This window comes from Morone saxatilis, unplaced genomic scaffold, assembly GCF_004916995.1.
Source record: "Morone saxatilis isolate NCDOM2014 unplaced genomic scaffold, NCSU_SB_2.0 Contig11, whole genome shotgun sequence".
NCBI classification, from domain to species: Eukaryota; Metazoa; Chordata; class Actinopteri; family Moronidae; genus Morone; species Morone saxatilis.
Window position 1 is genome coordinate 13,560,074 of NW_023339663.1, and position 23,296 is coordinate 13,583,369.

Consider the following 23,296-nt stretch of genomic DNA (forward strand, 5'->3'; position numbering starts at 1 on the left):
CCTGGGTGAAAACCAGGAATCCTAACCGCTAGACCATATGGGAGATATATGCCTGTCAGTAGATAATAAACTACGAATTAAAAACACAGCTTTGTTCAAAACTTTGATGGCGCATGTTTGACTGTTTATAACTTGTGGTTGTTTCAGGGTTAGTTAGTTTTTTTTACCACCACTTGAGAGAGGTTCAATTTAATTCAGGTTATTATAGAGTATACAGGGATTAAACCAGGCTGAGATTACACAAGGTTTAGTCTGATTTAACTCAGATTCATCCACCTGCAGTCCGTGTAGAAATCTTAATATCTACTTAAATGTAAGATTTGATAAAATCTACAAAGAACCTCTCCAGACATGTTTAAAGACATAAAAAAGATTCGGCTTTGAATAATAATTTGAGTAAAGAAAGGCCTTTTAGAGTCAAACTCTGAGCATACATCATTCTGCACAGTGAAGCTCAGAGATCCAAAGGAAGTAACGATAAGCAAAACACATTTTTGACCATTTTATGAACTATTAAAATTTTAACTTTATATGAATTTTTTTCATGTTAGACACTTAAGAGTTAAAATCTGGACGGAGCAAATGAGTCTAATCTTGTACTTTGTAAGTGTTCAACCAAGTTAGAGAAGAAATATTTGAAATTTCCTTTTTTGCAGCCTAAATTCTGAACTCCTGGAATCTGGGTCTGCTGCAGAACTCACCAAGGCCTTTCAAAAACTTGTTGACTCCACTCTGCTCTGTGTCTGGCAACTCCTCCAGATACTGGTCCACCCTCTGCTCAAACAGACCTGTCAACAGGAAAATACAAGAGATTAAAAAAAAGAGAGAATATTAATCATCTCAGTATTCAAGAAGGTTAGAATTACTTTTGTCTGCCAAGAACCACAGTGATGGGTGGTGAGAAAACATGCAGATGATAGCTTTCAGCCACTAGAGATCAGTATTACTGCAGTGCACAGTTAGTATTAGAGTTTGTACAGGGGTGGAACTCCATAGAGAAAAGTGTACAGACTTTATAAACAAACTTTTAAGGAAGGAAAGTCTACCTTTTGCCCGGGTCTTCCTCAGCTCCCGATCCTGAATGAACCCTGCAAACATCTGAGACTCCATGAAGACACCCAGGAAACGACGGATGCTTTTAGACGCCACAGACTTGCGGAAGGCCTCTCTTTGGAAAACGCGCTCTCCGCGCTCATTCTGAGTAATAAACAGGGAATAATGGCCGATGGTCTCCAGGAAGAAGCGGATGAAGGCCTCTGACACCAGGCTATTCAAGGAGTTATACTCTGTGGACACAAAGGATAAAATACTAGGGGTTAGGTATTCATCATAAAGTAATAAAACAGACATGTCTCACTGTATGGCATGTTGAAATATTCCAAGAAATAGTCAGATAGTTCTTAATGTATCCCAGAGCAGCCAGAGAATGAAGTAAAATACATGGTTTGGCTGAACGCACAAGGACACATATGTAATAAAATCTGCCCACAGCAATTGTTAACTGTGTGGAGATTCAGGGACGTGTCCCATAAAGCATTGTCTAATCAGCCTGAATCTAATTAACCACAAAATAAGAAATAATAATAATGTGGTTGCCCTCTTTATTGGTGTTATTAGTTACGTCCAAAGTATAGAATTAGACAAGAGCTACTGGAAAATGTGAGCAAGCTTACAGAGGCAAGAGAAAAGACACACACCATGAACATTCAGATAAAAAAACAACTGCAGAAATCTTCCTATTTAGAGACATTTAGTAGATATTATACAAAGAAACTGAAATCCTCGAGACCTAGACAACCAGAGCTGTAACTGTGGTGCCTTGCCCATAGTCATTAAAGGACAATTTGAACATGATTGGGGTTTTTGCTCATTTTCTGCATTCCCTTGCTGTTTCATATTATTGTTGGTGTTTGTTATTTTCCTTTCATGTTGGTTGTTTTGTACAGTAAACTCTGGCTCATAGGCCTGGCATACTGTATAAATATTACAAAGTACTTCAAGAAGAGGACATTCTTGTGTGTAGTAGGAGTTATATAAAGTCAAGCTTAAACATCCATTTCAACTAACAGACTGTGGTGGAAATGTTTTGTTTCAGTTTGCACATAAGTGAGAACAAGTTTTGATTGACATGTGGCACATCACCACAAAGCTTAGCTGTAGGATCTATTTTGGAGAAGAATGTCGCATCTAGGCTCTCTTCCTGATTAATGCACCAATATCAAAATATCATGTGTTTTCCTTTATTGTCTTTTGAATTTCCATATTATTTTCATTTTATTGTTCTGTGAAACACTTTGCAACCTTTGTTTAAAGTTCTTCACAAAAAAGCCTATTATTGATCCCCTGAGGTTCCCTAAAACTACATTCCCATACCGGGAGTCGAACCCGGGCCGCCTGGGTGAAAACCAGGAATCCTAACCGCTAGACCATATGGGAGACACATGTATGAAAATTAAACTGCGAATTAAAAACACAGCTTTATTAAAAACTTTAATTAAGTGTGTTTGTTTACAACTTTCAGTTAGTGGACCCTAATGAACCCTCCCTGGAGCACATGAAGAGTTCAAAGTTCATCAGAAACACCATTATCTCAGCTCCAAGATGAACCTCTGTGACTCACTATCATGAGTAGTCTCCTGAGGACGTCATCTCGAGTGAGTGTCACAGAGACACAGACTGAACATGTCCTACAGAAACTGTTGCTCTAAGTAACAAGGGGAACATCTGTCTTGGTAGGGAGAGATGATTTGTCACTTATTCACCTTCGTCTGACTCGCTGTCAGAGTCCTGATTGATGATGTCATTCCTCTGCTCCAGCGCTTGCTCAAGAGCTGCCTGAAGTTTCCGCGGCAACAGCGAGGCCTCGTCGTCCATCTATAAACAACCGAAAACACTGCAGTCACCAGTGATAAACAACCGTGTTTGGAGAATACGTTTCAAAGGGCTCAGACTTACAACAGAGAACCGCATGTTTTACAACCCTGTTTAAAGCGAGACCATGTAACTTCTGAAAGAAGACAAAACACAATCTTTCTCTTACAAATGAAAGCTTGAGTTCGTAAGAAATAAAATGCACACTCACTCAACTGAATGCATTCAGAGGTTTGACTGCTTCAGCCTTATATCATAGTGTGAAAATACTCTGCTACAAGTAAAGGTCCTTCATTTTAAAGATCGCTGCTGTGTAACATTACTGAGACTGCTGACTTTAGGATTACTTTTACACTACATTTTAGCATGTCACAGATAAACATTTCAATGGTTTTCTCACAAAAATAAAAAGAGAATTAAACACATATGTATAAAATACATGTATACATGTATTTTGGTCTTTATTAGATAGAGGGATGTAATGCATCAGAGGTCCCTGGCTGGTTAAAACCGGCTGCGCTGCTAAAGATTCGGGGAAATTAGGGAAATTGTTATTCTTTTGCATTTGCCACATGTGGCCACAGTGGTCAAAAGTTACATATTCTCACTCTCAGGTCAGTTTTTCCATTGTTTCATAAGTTCATAAACTCACCTGTCGGATGAATCGGTCAGTTCCCAGGTCAACCATTAAAGCCTGAGAAAAGGAAAAGAAGAGCGTTTTATTCTTCATCACTAATTAAAAAAGCCTTCAAAGAAGCTACAAAAAATACACATATAAAACTAATTTCAGCAACAGGAAGAGTGATGTAATGACTGGGACTGACACATAAATCACCTCTCAGACGGAGAGGTATGTGTAGATATTGCTAATGCTGAGATCAGACAAAACTTTAATGATTTTATCAGCAAGGTGCCAACCCAATAACTGTATAACTAATTAAGGACACTGCTTCACTGAGCTTCTTCTGCCAAAAATATTAACATTTGAGAAGTGGGAACAAGTGAATCACCTAACTCTGCAGTCCATAAAGTGATAATATGTCAATGTGATTACAACTTGTTCCACTGGCCCCCAAGTAGACAAAACAAAATAAAATTGAATGCACCTTTAAGTTGTTCTGATCTGAAAGCTACAGTCTAAAAATATGACCATAGTTTTGAATTATTTCCTGTGCTTGGAAGTCACCTGGCTGGTTCCCTGATATAATAACAGTAGAAGCAACACTCTGCCAATTTATAATGGAATTACTCCGAATCTGTATTGTTGTAATTTATCAGCCAAGACACTAACATCCACTATTCCAAGAAACAGGCAACGATTAAAGAAAGACAAGAACAAAGACACACATACAGAACAATCTAGGATGTCTAGATGAAGAATGTACTCACCTCTTCCACAGGCAACTCCTTAAGCTTAGGCAAAGAGCTGGACAGGAGCCCCACCAGGAAGGGAGTGGGACAGCAAACAATATCCAACATGGACCCTGGCAGTACAGGGATGAAGGTGTGTTGCCAGGAGAAGGGGTAGAGCAGTGCCACCACTGCATGCATGCAGCTGGACAGGGTACTGATGTAAAAAAAAAAAGAAAAAGAAAAAGACACCACCATCAATCACCTTCACACTCACATAACACCGTGCAGAGGCCACACCAGATTAAACTCAACACAGTAAAAAACAACAGCACAGATGAGTTTTTCAGACTGAAAGGTGAGTGGTGGTTTATATGGTAAATGTTCCTAACAATACTGACTACTGAAGTAAAAAAAAAAACATAAAATCGCTTCCTTAAAATGTTTAAATCATTAGATTAAATCATTACCTGAGGTACGAACTGAACTATATGAGCACAAATAGTACATTTCCATTGCTAAGCTCTCTTCCCAAGTTAATTGACTACTTGATCTTCTTTCCCTCGTAACAGTTGTTTCACATGAGGCATAACAGCACAGCTATGTACTCTGGCTTTGACACTTCGTTCTTTCTGTAGCTCCACTTCTATTGCACTTCTCCCTCTTAGAGTTTAACACCATCTACTACAAACCACAACGAGGATGGGTGAGCCCAATAAAATGCATTATTGTGACACTGTCTGCAGGGGTGGCGTGACTCTGACATGTTGCTATAGTTAAGCTGGAGGTTTGTTGACGCAATACCAAAAGAGCACCAATTCGGTTTAACTCCGACAGCTGTGGTATAAAATCGAGATTACAAATAGCAGCCGTCTTTCTCACGATCCGTCGCTTGTTGACAGTGGCTGACCCTCCTCCCCTCTGTCCTCTACATACTGTCCAATCCATGTACACAAAGAGAGTGAAAATAAACTGTGGGTCCAATCATACACACACACAGTGGAGCACTAAATCAGTATGGATCAAGAACAAGCCCAGGGATCAAACATGGTATGCAAACGCACCCCACTTGAGATATATACACTTTTAATGAGGAATGTTTTCCATGGTCGCTGTCATCAACAGCAGACAGAACATCCAAGTAAACAGAAGTTACTCCCTTTTATGTGACCTCATTCACACTGAGTTTCAGCTTCAGCCCGAAGAGGTTTTAACTGCATTTTGGAGCAACATACAGAGAACAAAGAGCAGTACCAATATCATCAATGTGAGATAAACGACAAACTCCCACAAACTTTTCCACTCCGTTCATTCAGGCTCTACACGTTTGCCACAGACCTTTTCATCTTAACTTCCCATGAGTCAAATTGCCAAGATTAAAATGTGTTTTCTTGACAGGGTAAAATAGAATCATACCAGTAAAAACCCAAAGGCTACAATAACCACAGCGTTCAGTCTTTTTAGGCCCTTTCCAGTACACTCATAACATGAAGCACTTGCAGCTTTGCTTTGGCCGGTCTGATTTCCATTTGCCTGAGGAGGGCTTGATAATTCCTAACAGACCCGTCTCTTGGGTTTGACGAGTTCCAACAGGGAGTGATGGGGCACAGATCTCAGAAAAACCTTCGCCACAGGCTACACGCGGCCCTACACACCACTGATACCAAAAGGATCAATTACACTCATTCCCCAACCACACACTCTTGGGAGAGGATGAACTTGCAATGAAAACACTCTGCACTACCAGAGGTTGCCACTCAACTCTGGAAAGAAAAAGGGACATTCCCGTTAAGATTCAGACCAAAAACTTCAGGCCCTCAGACCAAACATGGGTCAAAACACTCTGTGGTCTGTTGACTAAGAGGTGAGAATAATAAATAAGCAACAAGAAAATGTAACATCCTACATGAAAGATTTTAATTAGAAAGAATCAGCGGGGGGGGGATTATTGTTTTGAGTTTGTACATGTAGATAAGTATTGAAGTTGCATTATGGTTGTATCTGATTGGATTATGTTGTATGGAGGAATGGCTCTAAGGATGGAAATGTCGGTCTGTCAGTTAGACCAACACTTTGGACCAGACTGAAATATTTTCGCAACTATTGGACAGATTGCCATGAAATTTGATTCAGTACTTTATGACCAAATCACTGCACAACTAACGACATTCCCATCAGTCTCAGCTGTACTTGTGTTTACTGCTAACATCTTGAACTAAGATGGCCAACATGATAAACATTAGCAAGTTAGTATCCTCACAGTGAGCATGTCTCTCAAAGCACTGCCCAAGTAAAATAAGAGTTTACCAAGTTATATATAAAGTTTAAAGTTTGTGAGACAGAACCTCCTGTCTTTTAAACGTTTAACCCCAAAACTTCACACCGAAATGACAACATGCGAGCATGAAGTCGGATTCAAATATTAATTTGATTCATTTCAATATGATTACACACTTAGAAGTCATATAGATTTATGATTTCCCTCTCAGGAAAAGAGAGAAGAACCAGTTCTGCAGAGGTGTGGTCTGTGCAGAGCTGTTATGTGTTGAGGTTTGGGAGCTAATCCTGACATATTAGCTCTCGTAGGTCTGCCAGGCCTGGTTTAGTGTGTGTGAGGCTGAACTGGCAGATACTCCAGGAAACATGGGATCGAGAGGCTTAGTCTGTGAAGCCCAGAGGAGGAGGGAACATTTCAGTGTCCGAGACAGAGAGAGGGAGGGAGACAAAAGCCTGTACCACCACATGCTTCACAGCTCTACTAAAGCACTGCACTGTGTCCACGAGCCCTGGCATGGCTAAGACTGATTCCATAGACAGAGTACAAAGACGACTAGACCGAGAGCGAACCGAACCGCAGCTGTCAGACACCAGTTGTGCTGCAAAACTCTGCAAAGCAATTCTTCAATGTTAAAGCACATCCCAAGCTCAAAATAACACCTAGAAATAAAAAAAGGTGCAGCAGAGTACATATAGACCTATAGGATTCCTATGACAAGCTGCACATGGTGTATTTTTATCCTCTAGCAGAATGTTCTCTGCTCCCTTAGTCCCCAAATGGTTTTTCCCTCACTTCCTGTCTTTAAGGATCTCCAGCCACTGGCTCTCGGTCTCGGCTCCCTGGCTCCACAGAAGGCAACAGCAGAAGCCATTTTACTATGAGAAATGGCTTCCCGATGGGAAACTCTATACATGTTCTTATTAAAACCACAATAGCGTCTGAGTTTGATCAGTGCTGTCTAGAGAGCAGATGAATGTGTGCAGGTGTTTGTGTATATTAGTCTCTACATGTGTATGTGAGCGTCTACATGTGGGTGTAAACATTCACGGGAAAAGACACTGATGTAAAAATCAGCTGGTCAGACTCTGGTAATGGCCAAGTCTTTCACGACTCTTTGAAAAACAGAAACATTTCACATGTTTACAGTGTGTGGATTTCACTCTACCTCTGAGTTAAATACCACATGGGAAACTGGTTAAGTTGTTAAAAGCAGTTTTGGCTTTGCGCCAGTTCTGCAAAGCAAATTACAGAAGACTAAATTTAGTATGCTCACACTAGTTGATTAGAAAAATGCCAGCAGCAGTGGCAATAATTCTACCTGTCGGAGCATTACAGACACCATACATCATAACACTGCAGCTGCAAAACATGTTGGTACCTCCGACTGCTGGATCATTCCAAAAGTAAAATCATGCAGTTTAAATACCCGTTTTGAGGTTGCTATTGGCACAGATGGGGACCAGAATTGACAGCATTAGGAGGGTCTGTGCATAAACCAAAGCAGCTTCCTGCACTGCAAAAAGTGTGCTTGATTAATTCACCATGACCATGAGAAAAGCTTTAAGAAACTGTTGTTCTGTTTCCCTCTACAGTCTCCTCCCTTTTTACTTTTTACTCTAATCTATCATTCTATTTCTTGTTCTTATTCTTTGCTACCTCAATGGACATGTGAGACACCCGCCTTCTTTAAAAACACATCTCTGCAATCAAATGTCATTTCATACTTTCATTTTGAGTGCGGCTATTCTGAATAATGCAGAGAGGATGGTGGAATTCAATCATCTTACGAATGGAGCTATATCAGGGAAAGTCATTTACATCTAATATGCAGTAACACTTCCACTGTGGGAGTATTTCACTGCCATGCCAAGAGATAAATCCAGACATGCACATGCAATGTGGTAACTGTCCTCAACTCTAGCCTGAGGACTGGCAGAGCCTGTTTACATAAGTCTGCAGCACTGACAAAACTCATTGAGCATCTGCAGGTCAATTGAGTTAAGCAATTACACTGTGACACAGTTGATGATGAATTTATCTGATTAGGCATCCAACTTGTTATTACAGGCATCATAGGGTGAACGATCTCTTTAAAAGAAACTGTTCAGGCTTTTCTGCAGAGGCAACAACTTCTCTGGAAAACTATAACAAAGCTTGCATTATAATATTACACGAGTTAAGTGAACGTAACGAGCGACAGAAAACTATTGCCTAACATGGCTTTTCCTCTTGCTTCCTGCTTGCATTGGATATACATTTCAAGGGAAAGAAACATACATCATGTTGTGCTGGTGAGGTATTTTGGGAATGGATTATGTACCAGAGCCCCCGAGGGAGCAGCCCTTTTTATCACATAAGTCATTAATGTCGCAGTGAGGCCCTGTCACTGTTTTTAAAAGAAACCAAAATACAGGAGCTTTCACATTTAAATACACACACACACACAAAGGGTTTAAGCAGATCATATTGTAAGCATGACTGTATATTTATGACACAAAATTATACAACTCACATTTGTAATTTTCTTTTTTGTAGTTATTTCTGTTTTCTGTACATAATTTGTAGTCTGAAATTGTACTTTATGTGTCCTTTCTTTACTGCAGACATTTTAACTGTTGTTCTGCTTCACAGTAATTTAACCTTTGGCCAATGTGAATTTGATTGGTGGCTCTCAATGATGCTAACATTTACCATGTTCACCATCTCAGTTTAGCGTGTTAGTATGCTAATATTTGCTAATTAGCACTGAACACAAATTACAAATGATGGGAATGTCATTAGTTTTGCATGTATTTGGTCATACATTGAAATATTGACCTGATGATGGTTCTAGAGAAAGTTAAGAAATCAACACAGTTACAAGAATCATCACAGTCCGTCCAATATTTGTTGAGGCATTTCACCCATAACCACAAAGGTGAACCTCATGGCAGCGCTCTGGGACCCATGAATGAATGCACTTTGTTACACAAAAGTTTGACACCCCCAGAATTTGATGTACTGTATGACTTTTTAATAATTATGTAATCAGTTTTCTGTATAGTTATATCATCACTGTCTTGGACAACATATTGTGATAATACTGTATCATGAGTTATGATTCCCACCCAGTGACTCCTTGATGTTATCACCTCTGGTAATCAGCAACTTAGACCAATATTCTCCAGGGACGCAGAGAGTGCCGTAGCTCATACGTAGGGAGTGAACTTGGCATCATAAGTCAAATGGTGACAGTCGAGCCGCAGATCACAGAGGGCAGAGTCGCGCACACAGGAAGTACATTCCTTCTCCTCACAGTCACTGCCCCCACTGATGTTTGTTTAAACTGGGCTTTGATACATGGAGAGATTACTTCTCCACTCAAATCTCCTCCCACTCCACCCTCGCCTCCAATGCTCCAAAAGTACCCCTCTCTTTTCTGTAACAAGAGGACAGACTGGGACATTGAGTCCTTGGAGGCTCTTCGCATCCTTATTATCCTATCATTCTCCCCTGGCAGACTCTCACTGGTGTGACCCAGTTTACTTTGGGTATCAGAACTGGCAGCTGACTGACTGACTAGCTGGCTGTTTGACCTGTCAGCCCCAGCTGACAAAACCACAACATAACGCTGCTATTATGTGTCGGTGTGTAGAAAGGTTATTGTTTATATCTCGCAGCATCAGCGAAGTTTAGTCTAAATGGGCAGGCTGAGGGACACAAGGTGACAGTCAGTCTGTGAAAAGTTTTTGGAAGAAAGCTGATAACGTTTAAGTACCAGTCTATCCATCTATAATAGCTATCCATCGATTTTTAACCCCCTTAATTCTGCTGAGGGTCACAGGGGGCTGATGCCTATTTCAGCTCACAATGAATGGGAAGTGGTATATACTCTGTTCAGGACTATTAGAGGGCTCCATGAGTGATGTCAATTAATTTATAATTTAAATGAACTTTCGGTGCCTGGGGCTCCCAGAGATTACATTATCCCAGGCAATCTTACATTACAACAAAAATGTAGGAAATTGTACTTGAAAATACTATTACATGGTGTTATCATCTGTTGACAAAACACAATATTTGTTTTGTCCATGAAATATAAAATATGTAAAAAAGCTCAAACAAAGAAAAAGCAAATCACACTGCAAGAGGAAAAAGATAACCCACCCTCACTGCATAAGACTAAGACTAATCGTGGAGCCTCACCTGAGTTTATCGGCCACAAAGATGACTCTCCGCTCCAGCAGCAGCGAGGCAAAGACTCGTATCACCTGCCGTACACTGAGGCAACTGAACAGACTGTCAAAGTCCACGTGCTCCAGTCTGGAGTCGGTGGGCCGCCTCAGCTCGATGACCTGAATGACCACAAAAAATAACTAAGAAGATCTTCTTTCAACTGTATCTGAAAATGATTTGGGCTAATGGCTGTAAAGTAGTGAAAGAGAAAGCTGGTTTCTGCTTTGTCAGCAGCTCTGACCTCATTTCCTGCACCGGGCAGAAAGGTCTTCACTTTGATAATCTTCCCTGGTGCAGGGAAGGGCGACTCCATCAGACTTCTCATGAAGGGGTAGACCAGGGCTGCCGAGACACCTCGCCGCCGCTCCACCTCATCCAAGATCTGAACATGGTAGGACAGAAGCACAGTTTCATTAACATACTTCATAAAGCAACAGTTTTAACATCAACAATGTACAAGTCTCTGGAAATCTTGTTAATATGAAAGGAGCCTCAGGTTTTATGCATGTCGAATGAATATTCCACCAAAGACAAAAAAGTGCACAGTCATCAAGGTTTCGATGGCGACAATTAATGGAAACATGTGTTTGACTACTAGCAATTGTCTGGAACGCAGTATTCATTTTCTGTTTTGAAAAATAGAAAATGAGTTTCTTTCCATGCCTGTGTGATTGGAAAATTCCACCCTGTGTATCTGTCTGCCTGTTTTGGTCCAAGCTGCCTCCTGTCTGGAAAGTTGATTGTAGAATCGCCTGTTTTTAAGGTCATATGATATCACCTCTCTCGTCCTCTCCATCTCTCTGTTTGTCTGTCTGTCTCTCGCAAACACAACCCCCTTTGAAATCAAACACCACCTTCTTTTCCCATTTATCATGAAAATCCCTTATAAAATAGATCCCCTTTGCTTTAGTCTCAGGTTTGTTGCTGTACTGTTTATATAGCACAGCTATTCTGCTTTAACTCAACTACCAATACAGATTTCAAATTTTTCATTTCAGGTTTAGTTTTTTAAAAATGTTTTTCCAAACTGTGGCGTTGCCTTTAAAGGACCAGTGTGTAGGATCTAGTGGCATTTAGCAGTGAGGTTGCAGATTCCAACCATCTGAATACAGCCCCGCCTTTGAAGTGTGTAGGAGAAACTTGTGAGAAATGTGAAAGGCTCAACCTAGAGCCAGGGTTTGGTTTGCCCGTTCTCTGCTACTATGGAAACACGGCGGTTCAACTTGATGGCAACATGATCAACATGAAAACATACATATGGATATTATACTCCATTTCTGACAATAGATCCTCTTACATGTTTGGACCTTTAATCATAGCTTGTTGTCAATCTCAATTATTAAATAAATAAATACAGCGCATATTAGCATTCTGTCTTAGAAATATACCATGGTGTTTTATTTTCACACCATATAGCAGACACTTTGTTTCAAGAGTTGAATTAATAAGTAATCAGATAAGGCTGAATTAGTCAAACAGAGTGTCCGCTCTGCTCTGTGTTCGTACCACTAAGACAATAGTGAAGGAAACAGTTACTCTGGGAAATCAGAAAGTTAACAACAAAAGGCTGAAATACGGTTTACCAATAAAACGGCATTCAGCAGAAGGTCTGCTGAAAGTCATTTACTTCAGCTGTGAAACCGGTTAACCACAGCTACAACACCACACACAGCTTGCTTACTGTAGCTGCCTGTCTCCAGTACATGTGTTTGTGTGTGAGCGTGCACATGCTTGGGCAAGGCTGAACTCACCGTGGAGAACAAGTCAAAACAGCCCAGTCTGCTGATGACACAGTACACCTCTGGAAGGCGCGGCCCTTTGCCAGTCGGCTGCAAGAGAAAGCATACAGAGACTCATTGGACACTTATGTTAATTATATGACACATTCACAGACATGCACTGCAAGCACATTTAAAGGAAGAGTTCAGAAATATAGCATAACACTTCCATGAACTTGCAAGAAACAGATTTTCTTTTTTAAAGAAAATCGAAGCACCAGAGGCATTTCCCATAATGCAGCTTTTGTTAGAGCATAACCCCAGTTCGAAACACAAAAATGTGAAGTCTCTAAGGCCCAAGCTGAGACGGCCTTGATGACTTAATTAAGTTTACTTTTCAGGCTTTTGAAAGTTCCTCCACAGCCACTGAAGACATTATACATCACTTTTCACGGGCTGAAAAAACCACCAGTGATGACTGAACTTGATGTGTTAAATCTGTAGATCGGTAACCCTTTGACCCCGTTAATTTAGGGTCAGACCAAGATAATACAATATGTAGATAAGCTGTTTAAACACTGTTCAAATCTAGGCTGTAATCTGAGGTGAAAGTCTTTTATGTGGATACCAACTTCCTAAACACAGGTGGTTTATCTGCTTCTGCTGATGGTATCTACCTTCCTCTGTACACTCATAGACCATTATGTGCTTCGAGACACAGGCACTCAAACACACAGACACAAATGAACACAAGCACTCAAGAAACGCCAATCCACTTGTCCATATTAGGTATACAATTTTCTCCTCTTGTTTCTCCTCCGCTTTTCCAAATGGATGATTAAATCAACTATGTGGAGCTTGATTCAAGTCCTCAGGAATGCTCGGTTACTGCCAACGGCTGGTCAGACAGCAGGGAGGAAACAAAGTTACTGGAGGAGAGCAGCTCACCTCTTCCTCTACCTTCATTAAAATCTGCTTCTATCAAGATGAATCTCAGATCAACCGAGCAGATCAAGTTTTTAAAAACATGTTTTTATCTGATCAGAGTGTTCCAGCACATACACATACGCAGTGGTAAAGACACTGTCAAGAAACCTCTGAGAATATACACAGTGAAGTACTGTAAACATACTCAGAAATACCAAACGGCAAACAAAATCACCACCACATTCACTGCATCCCACACAGTCATGCTCTCTACCCGCAAGCTAAATGGGAAGCTCAACAGAAAACTTCAAAGCGCTCTCCAGCCTCATTATGAAGAGGAAATACTCCACAATGACAAAGTTAGGATTTTTCATGGTTTCTCTTTGTCTTTTCTCCCCTGAGAAACTCTTGTTAAATTGAATGAGTCAGTCCTAACTGGGTTTTTATCATACATACAATATTATATTTCTATGCACGACTGAATGTTTACAGTATTAACACTAGTTTAAATAGGATGCAGCAACTATATTTCTGTTTGTTAATTCTATAAGCTACATGCAGTATGTGACTATATACTATTTATACTGTATCAAATTCAAAATCTGTTTATAATGACAGATTTACATATTTAATATTAAACACCTTTAAAGCATTTTTGTAGCAACTGAAATCACTGTTCAAAGATCGCTGTGTGGTTTGAATGTTTGTTATTCCAGATGTTTCTTATTCGGCTGTTTGTCATAGGTATTTCCTGGACAAAGGCTAAGAAGTCCCCATAAATTACCCACATGCTGATCGGCAGCTATAATAATGAGTGGGTGAATCTTTTTTGTCTGCCTTTTTTGGGCAATGGGCACAGTTTTATTTTTGTTTTTTTGCTTTACAGGTTCTCTTTCCTGCTGCCACAGTGGACGGTCATGCAATACATCAATGGGTCCCAGAGGAAAACCATATCACATGTTCACATATCTGTCACAACAAACAGGGCTCAGCAGGGTGTGAACAGGGACCAGAGGATGAGGGGTTGAACAGTGGCTTACCAGCAGGCGTCTGCAGTACCCAAACCTCCTGCTGCCGTCCTCTCCAGTCAACATGAAGGAGAAAGTCTCACTGTAACACAAATGCATGCACATGAGAATCAACACAAAGACACACACGCATGTAAACAATCTGTACATACATATGCATATAAAAATTAAATACACAGAGCACAGAGTAAGGACTGCACGGCGCCTTTGTATCGGGTCTGGCCCAGTTTGACATTCAGATGTTTGTGTAGCAGTTGTAGTACACAGCAGTGTTGATAAGCATCAACACCATAAAAATCATTGGTAACATAGTTTAAAAATATGCTGTGTGGACAGTCGGTATTCCTGTTATTCATTGTAATAAAACTACATTCCCTCTAAGTGTTCATTCACACATTTAGCAACAGTTGATGCTGCGAGTTGTAACAGCAACAACAGGGGGACTCATGAAGGTGGATTTACTCATCACAAGAAGTACTACTCAGCCTGTCAAGATAGTTGAATAATGTCCTCTGTGGCTTTGGAGGAGTCTGAGAAAATTATATTAATGATGTCATCGGGGTTATCTTGATTATGTCTTGATACTTTTTTCACAGAAAGCCTGTTCCACAGAATGAATGTGGGTGTTTAACCGGGCAAGGAGGGTTTAATAAAGCTTAAGTGTTGGATAAATCCAGGTTTTTTTTTTTACCCACTCTAGGGGCTTAAAGTCAAGATATCTTGGCTTTGATTTTGACTACTCTTCTTTTTAATCAGCCTGCCACAAGCCCACCAGCTATACTGGAGTACCTATTTAATACAACAGTTAATAATAATGAATGTGACACTGAATTAAGAAGATTTTCAGCCGTACCTGGTGTATTCAGACACAGGACTCCAGTCTTTTGCATCTGGGAAACAGAACTGAGGAATGGCTTTGAGTCTCTGTTCGGCCTCCCTCATCTGCTTGGTGGGCCTCTCTAGCTGTGAGAGGAGAGGAGAGGAGTTTCAGTCAGCTCATTCTCCTTCAGATAACTGTGTCCTCCTTTTTTAAGATCCCCGCGGGTGTCACCAATAAATGACCAGACTAACATTTCTCCTATACAAGGTTAAACCTTTGCCCCCCCCCCCCCCCCCCCCCTCCGGCCTCATTAACTCCATAACAGATTGAGTGTTTCTCCTGGCTGGCAGAGATGTACTTCTCCCAAGGGACACTGCTGCTGAACCAGATCTTAAATAACTTTAAAATATATCTTCGAATAACTAAAAACACTTCCCTGCCATAGAAATGGATCCTGGGTTATGTTTAACTATAAACAGACTCCCAAGACTCCCAAGGATCTGTGTTATAAATCTTAACTGCCTGTACAGCTTTAAATTGTCAACAACCTGCACAATCAAGTGTGAAAGGCTCACAGAAATATAGAGTTTCATTTCAGTTCAAACATTCAAAAATGGGCATGGGTCACTGTCTGACATGATACATGATCATCCTGGTCATTTTCAGCATAATCCATCTGTAGTAATACATGACTAAGAGCTCACAGTGGGAAAACTCTGAAAACCCTACAGTACATAATCAACCGTTGTTCCAACACGTTATTTCTAGATGACACCTGCCAAGCTTTATCCGTGGCATTAACTGTTACATCTTTCAGACCGTCTAAATATGACTTAACTGGATTACATTTGCTTGTGAAAACTGAAAATCAACAGTTCGACTCCATCATCATCTCCAGTTGGCCGATATGAACTGTTATTAACTGTGTCAAGACAGTTTTCAATGCTGCTGCCTGTGCTGTTGATTTATTCATTAGATGTGGTGTATAAGCTCTTCTGTTATCAACATGTATACGCTTATTTCTTGAACTATCATCATCATCATTTTTATTTTTATTATATTTATTTATTAATTATAAATATTTTTTCATTTAACTATTCTATTTAAATCTAATCTATTTGAAATTAGGTCTGACTTTTCCCAGAACATGCCATCGATTTTTAATGATAAATGTGTTTTTTCCACCTTCTGCAGTCGCCTGAACACACTAACATGCAACAGGGAGTGCTTTTAAATTCAGTCCCTGCTGTCTACAGCATTCAATAATGATAATAATATCATTGTATCAATGTAGTATTTGTGATTTCTAATTCCTGAGCTCAAACAATTGGTGAGGTCCTTAAATGCATTTCAAGGAGTGGATTTAGTTATGACTGTATTACCTTGGGGAACTGGTAGGTGACCTCTGGGGAGTAAGAGTTCTTACTGGGTTTCTTTTTTAGAGAAACAACCACAAAATACTCAAAGAGTTCTCTCTCCTGCCACTCAATGAGCTGCAGCTCCAGTGTGCGGTAGCTGGGGGCCCGTCGAAGGATGGACTGCAGTTTCAACAACCTCTGGGTGTGAGCTGAGGAGGGAGGCGAACATTAATACACACAATTCACTGCCTGAAGACAGTTCACACTTTGCAGCTCAGTGTGTAAATATAAGGCTCTGTGGGTATTAACCTTCAGCCAGTCAGGATATTAAATGTTATTGTTAAATGGTGTGATTCACTTTTACTGGCAGTACTGAAAAACAGAGAGAAAACATCTCTAAATCTCATTAGTATTCATTTCTGCCATTGAATCTAAATAGGTGATAAATGTTGTATGGTCTACTGATAATCCGTGCATATGGCAGTTCTGTGGTCTGTCTCACGCTGGGTTATTTGTTAAATACGAAACTTGTAAGCTGTTGCACAAGCACAAGGAAAAACAGTCATAGGACAGCAGTGAAGCACTTAACCCTTGCAACTGTACGCTGTGGTCGCTCACCTTTGAACCTGTCGTCAGAGTCGCTCTCACTCTCACTGTTGTCATCTGGAGGCAGATATGAGACAGACAAGAAGGTTTTGTCATGGGTCAGAGGGCAATTTCACAAACATGTGTTTATGTCATGAGAGGGACACAGCAAGAACTCAATGTGGGTGGCTGAGACACAAATATTTACTCGCTTATCTGGCCAGTGGATGGGGGGAATAAAGAGAGCCCTTACCTCTCAGAGATGCAGTCTCAACATTGGACATGGTCAGCTTCTTCAACCTCTTCTTCCCACGTTTAGTGCAGTAAATGGAGTTGATCCTCTGGACCAGCTGTAAACAGAGAAAAGGGGAATTCTCTGTTGGGGAATCTGAGGTTTAGTTTCTTTTGATCCTAAGTATAGAAGAGGGGGGTTGCACCTGGCCAAAAGTAATACTCTGCTGTACTTTAAGGGTTGCTGAAAAATAGAACTGAAAAACAACGTCAAGGCGAGTTCTTGAGAAAAGGTACCACAAGAGCTGAAACAAAAGCAGTAATTGAGTGCACTGATGTGTTTGAAACACATCTTTTCCAAATTGAGGAATTACAAATGATCCAGAGCTGGTCTGACTCTGACTTGGTCCCTACAGAAATCTGAGCTGGTCTGTGAAGCAGGAAAGGAAAGAGATCAGAGTCGGAGCTCTGCAAGGACTTAGTGTAGGTGTTTGTGTAGGATCCAGAAGTGTGTACCTTGGGGATCCTACAGTGCCTGTGTGAGGCCAGGGTATCACTGGTGCTGCAGAGGTTATCATCCAGCAGGCCACAAGGTGAAGGCGATAAACCCAGCTGAGGGAGAAGCAGCATTTCATCGTGGCTGTAGCGTTTTGACAACTGTGATAGCCGATGGCTCTTCCTGTCACTCGGCCCAGGGAGGCGAAGGGACTGGCTACTGGGTTTGGAAGGCAACTAGTCAGAGAGAAAAGAATATGGATGGTTTGGTACATTTCAACAACTATTTATCCCAGTGCATTCCAGTAATTCCAGATATTTTCCTTTAAGTTATAAGCCTTAATATTTTCATGCAATCAAACCCCATCTTTGAGGTAATTACCTTTTCATATATAGTAGTTTTCAGTGTTTGTGGCGGGGTCCGCAATTTGCACGCTTCAGATTGCCGATTCAAATTTCCTACCTAAGCACGAGGGATATACAGGAAATGATGCGTGCATGTAATCCAAAGTTATTTTATCTTACTGATATCGGCCTCACTGTTTACTGTTCACTCTCTTTACATTGTATCAGAGGTGTATTAAGTTACTGCTAATGCAAATCTAACATTAAGAGCATTAAAAGCATTCTACAAGGGGAACACAGGAAGAAGTCACAGGAATCACAATGTATTATTACAAATGCATCTACAAATCAAGACATGGTAATTCTCTGGATAAGTTTTAAATTGTGTAAGGAGTAATGGAACAAAAAGAGGGAGCCACTGTGAGCTGTTGAACACCTACAACTTCTCAACAAAGAAACACATTTTACTGTGCCCTGCTGTTGTGTGGACTATTCCCATGAAATGCAGCATGAAATATTGCAGTTGCTCGTGGCCTGGTGGAAAAATGCCTATTATCAACTTCTTTATTAAAACAACATGAGTTTGACTGCACTCTTAACAGATTCAGCAGTTGTCATATTCCCGACAAAGTAGCTGCTCAACGAGTATTTGCTGGAGAATTAAACCACACTTGTTTGTTACCACGAGTAACCATGTATCACCTTTCTATAGTGAGACAAGTGTTGAAGTGAGGAAGCCAAATCTGCAGATGGACCTTTCAGTGGGGAATCTCAAGGTCTAAACATATCAAACTGCTTCCCGTAGTGCCACAAATGAGGTGTGACAATTGTTTAAATGATCTTTTTCAGAATTCAGCACCAACAACTTGCGAGGGGATTCACGTTAAAGGAAAATATATGTGTTATTTTTACTACAGGAAAACAAATCGGTGCTGTTGATCCCAACAGGCTTATGACTTACCTGAGGTGGAGAGTTCCGCTTCCTGTCCATGGTGGTCCAGGATCGGTTGCTCTCCGCCACCAGACAAGATTTACGACCCAAACTCTTCCGCTTCAAGTCAACATCCTCATATGGGTTCTCCTTTTCTGTGTAGATGAAGTAAGGATTCAATGTAGTTCAAATATAATGTCAGCAGTAAAGCTAGAGACAGTTCACGGACAAAGGATGGTTTCAGCAGGGGACAGATGAGGCTCGAGGGTCAAAAAGGGCAGAAGAGGGCCTCCCTATGGTTAGTCTGAAAAGAGAGTCCTGAAAGGTAAGTCAAAGGTCACTCCCAGCCAGCTGAAGTGAACTCCCTTTTTTCAAAACAGTTACTGTTGGCACTGGGCCCCACAGGCCCCAGTGAAACTTCTGGCCACAACACTGCTGGTGAGTCACTGTCCAGGCATGTTAACTGCCTGCTGTGAGAGATGGGCAGAGGAGTTATCTTCTTAGACTGTCACTCTGGCAATAAAATTGTTCAAGTAATGTGAAGAGTTATATCTTAATGTACAAATATATAATTATAATAACCATTGCCACACATACTGGAGTCTCAATTGTTAATTGAGTTTAAGGACTTAAACCTCCAGAAGTTACAATAAGCACAGGCTTTGCTACTAATCTATAGCCGTACTACTCAATAAATGATATCAGAAAAGGAAAGAAAAAGAACATTACAGAGCACTGCACAGCTCTCAGTGATGTCACCTGGCAGAGGACCAACTTCAATAAAGAGAAAACTTGTGTAACACCACAGTCCATGTCTATTCAGACATGCTCTCTGAGAATAGCTTTCTGGCAGGGTCTGAAAAAGGTTGTGAGAAAGTGAAGAAACCACAGTGAAGAATAAAAACAGAGCCAGATGGTGTCGAAATGCATGAGGGGAACTTTTTAAAGAAAGAAAAGCAGTGTTATCTGTCAGTAGAAAGGGAAAGCGCACAAAATTTACTTGGTAGCCATGTTCCTTCTTCCTGAGTATATTAGTGGAAAACCCGATGAACTTAGCATGTCAAACAATGAGTGTGTGTTTTAAAAAAACCCAAGATTAACCTACAGGCAGAGCTTTGTTCAGTTATCTATTTTTAGGTTAAATATTGAACCTGTGTGAGGTAAATACACACACCCATGCACACATGCGCAGACAACGTACACTGCCTGGGATCTTTAGTGTTATGTTGTGTCACACAGTAAATTAGGCTACTGGAGTGATTTTCTGTGCATCATTAAAGCGCAGGAGCAGAATAAGAGGGCTTAGTCTGACCCCACGTTGTGCTGAAACTCCATTAAACTGAAGCAACACTGTAATGAGAGCCTGCTGGGAAAATGATACGTCTGTATAGCTGCTTATGTACTGGAGGGTACTAATCTACTCCTCTGATTACAAACATCCAGATCTCTCTCTAACACACCCCCAGACACACAGTATTATGCAGGGAGTGGACACACCTCGGCTGCACACTGTGATTGTACATTTCTGTGTACACAATGGACTCTCTGGGCAGGGTGAGGCACAGAACAAACTATACCAACAATGTCAGTATCTGCTTACCGTATAAAAGTGGATGAGATACTGTATAGTGGCACCACTCACCCATACAGACATAAACAGAAATGTGCATGGGAAAAAAAAGTAAGTTACAGTTTAGTAAAAACATTTGGAAAGCACCACAAACCATACATATAGTCTGCTTGTGACCACATGTAGGAGTATTTTTGGCATGTTTTGCACCACAAAATAACAAAATCACAGTCTCCCAGATTATTCACAGGAGTAACAGCAGACAACACTTACGTCAGTGAAGGTAACACAAAGCTGGGAGTGACCACAAGACCAGGACTCTATGATACAGACAGCTGAATCATAGTGTCACTGGATCACAAGGTGTGATTCATCTACACGTAAACAGATCACTCATTAGCACTCCATTTATCAACTACACTACTCAAAAGCACTTAAAACAGTCCCTTAATAACACAATCTATCATGCAATTGTAATAACACCGTAGAATAGGTTGCAAATAACTTGCACTCTTAGAGTAAACATCTGACATCATGCACAGGTAACAAAAACCCAAATGGCGTGGATGAATTTCCAACAAAGACAGCTAAGGAGGCCAAGATCTCCTTGTGGAGTTCAGGAAATGTGTGGAGACTTCTCGGTATGAAATGCTTGTTAAAATAGGGGCTCAAATCATGGCTCATTTACAGTTGTGGCTGCTTCTCAAATGGCTCATCTGACCTGTAAACCACTGTGTAGTGGTGGTGGAAACCACTGCACTCACACATTCAGTTTGAAGGCTTTGTTTGAAGTATCTGCAAATAGCTGGAGCAATTTCAAACTTACTCAGAGAAAATGTCTTTGTCGGGAACAAACAGAGATTGGCAAAAGTGCGTCTCCAAACTGCACACTCTACACTCACAGTGCTGGAGGAACAATGAGGGCTTTGTTGGGATTCACATGAGAATCAGTCATGTCCTGACACTCTCCTACTGCACATCCTCGGCTTTAACAAAAACAAAAATGCTGCTGAGCACGACACTGATCACTGATACGAGAAGAACAGTAATGTACCACAAAGTAATGTAATACTTGCACCACCCCTTATTTGGTCATCGCTGAGCATTTATCATGAAAAATATTTCCAAGTGTGAAAACTTTTTACTGCATCTGAAATCCAAGCTTTATCATGAGACCGTACTCCCACTGACACACATTTCCACCACATTAAGTATGCACTGGGGGAACTGGCAATTGGACTGGGCAGAAGGCCTGGGGTCATTTGCTAGTGGAAAGGAATTTGGCTCTTCAACATGTCCAGCATTTCATACACACATTAGCTCAGAACATTTGAGTCAACCCTGTTTACAGTGAGATACACAATGTGTCGCTGAAAGGGTTGCAATGTGAGAGGATGATGCTTGACAATCGAAATGTAGCAACCAAATAAACATCTTCTTTACTGTATGTTTGGTGCTAGGGCTGCACAGTTGTGGCTATTGTTGATTATCTTTGTGGACAAAAGAGTTTTACTGTGAGAGTTTTTCAGTGCTCATTCTCTATAAATGTTTGTTAGTAGAGTGCTGGATGTGAAATATGAAGACAACCAGACTAACTTAATAGTAAAATATAACCTAGATAACCACATGTTTTCCATTAATCTGAGCGTGTTCATTGACTGCTCCCACAATGAGATTTTCTTTATGCTCCACACCTCTGCATGAGGCAGTTGCAAGAGGAGGAGCTACCCTCTCACTCTTATTACATCAGGCCATGCTGCATGGGACTATCACTCTCACTACTAAAACATATGACTACTGTCCCCTGTGGCCACTATTGCATTCACAATAATCATATAATGTATGTATTTACTCTTCATGGAAAACTCTGAACATGAACTGACGCATTGTTTTCTTCTTTTGAAGTTGGGAATAACACATTTAATTTAAACTGGGGGTCTTTACTTTACAGTAAACATGTTATTACATGTCCAAAGGGATGTAAGTACATAGTCATACATTAAAAAAAAATGCTTTTTCAATTCCTCACAGTGCTGCCAAATTTCACCTGAGATTATCTTAGTTACTAATTGTTTGATCCATAAAGAATCAGCAAATTATGAAAAATGTACATCCACAAAAGCCCAAGTTGACATACTCAAATGTTTTGTACAACCAACAGTCAAAGTCACAAACAAACCAGCAAATATTCCCATTAAAGAAGATAAAACCAAATTTTTTTGTCATATTTACTTAATATACATACATAATAAGTGATCTAATTGATTCTCAAAAAAGTTGATTAAAAGATACATTTTCTGCTGATTGATTAAGCACCAGTTTCAGCTTTAAAGTGTATCAAGGGGTGATTCAGGTTAGTGAGAAACCAGTGAGTAATAAAAATGAAACAAAGGTCCGCTAGTGAACCAGCATGCTTACCTACGATGTCCTCATATGCATTCTCCTCTAAAGTGCTTTTGGAATTGGGTTGACTCCTAGTGACTGTGGTTACTGTGCCATTCTCTGTAGGTGAGGACGGATAGGAAGATGGCAGACTCACAGCATCCTCTGACTCACACGACTCTCTGGAAAGAC

General features: G+C 40.6%; 1 protein-coding gene and 2 non-coding genes across 4 annotated transcripts in view; all 3 read right to left on the bottom strand.

Annotated features, from left to right (window-relative positions):
• The window catches only part of trnae-uuc, an 84-nt gene extending 41 nt beyond the window's left edge, over positions 1-43 (bottom strand). The window contains exon 1 of the tRNA in view: positions 1-43. This exon is cut by the window's left edge and continues 41 nt beyond it. This is a non-coding gene — a tRNA (tRNA-Glu).
• The window catches only part of dennd2b (DENN domain containing 2B), a 45,985-nt gene that overhangs the window by 469 nt on the left and 22,220 nt on the right, over positions 1-23,296 (bottom strand). For both annotated transcript variants that reach the window (XM_035651904.1, XM_035651903.1), the window contains exons 4-19: positions 23,141-23,286; positions 19,183-19,307; positions 17,898-18,113; positions 17,404-17,500; positions 17,184-17,228; positions 16,590-16,774; positions 15,241-15,350; positions 14,400-14,469; positions 12,466-12,543; positions 10,956-11,096; positions 10,685-10,833; positions 4,261-4,438; positions 3,524-3,565; positions 2,763-2,874; positions 1,047-1,286; positions 702-788 (exon numbers count right to left, since the gene is read on the bottom strand). In XM_035651904.1, coding sequence (XP_035507797.1) covers positions 702-788; positions 1,047-1,286; positions 2,763-2,874; positions 3,524-3,565; positions 4,261-4,438; positions 10,685-10,833; positions 10,956-11,096; positions 12,466-12,543; positions 14,400-14,469; positions 15,241-15,350; positions 16,590-16,774; positions 17,184-17,228; positions 17,404-17,500; positions 17,898-18,113; positions 19,183-19,307; positions 23,141-23,286 — 2,021 coding nt within the window. The remainder of the gene's footprint in view (positions 1-701; positions 789-1,046; positions 1,287-2,762; positions 2,875-3,523; positions 3,566-4,260; positions 4,439-10,684; positions 10,834-10,955; positions 11,097-12,465; positions 12,544-14,399; positions 14,470-15,240; positions 15,351-16,589; positions 16,775-17,183; positions 17,229-17,403; positions 17,501-17,897; positions 18,114-19,182; positions 19,308-23,140; positions 23,287-23,296) is intronic.
• On the bottom strand, positions 2,365-2,436 carry trnae-uuc. Its single transcript has one exon. It is a non-coding gene; the product is annotated as a tRNA-Glu (tRNA).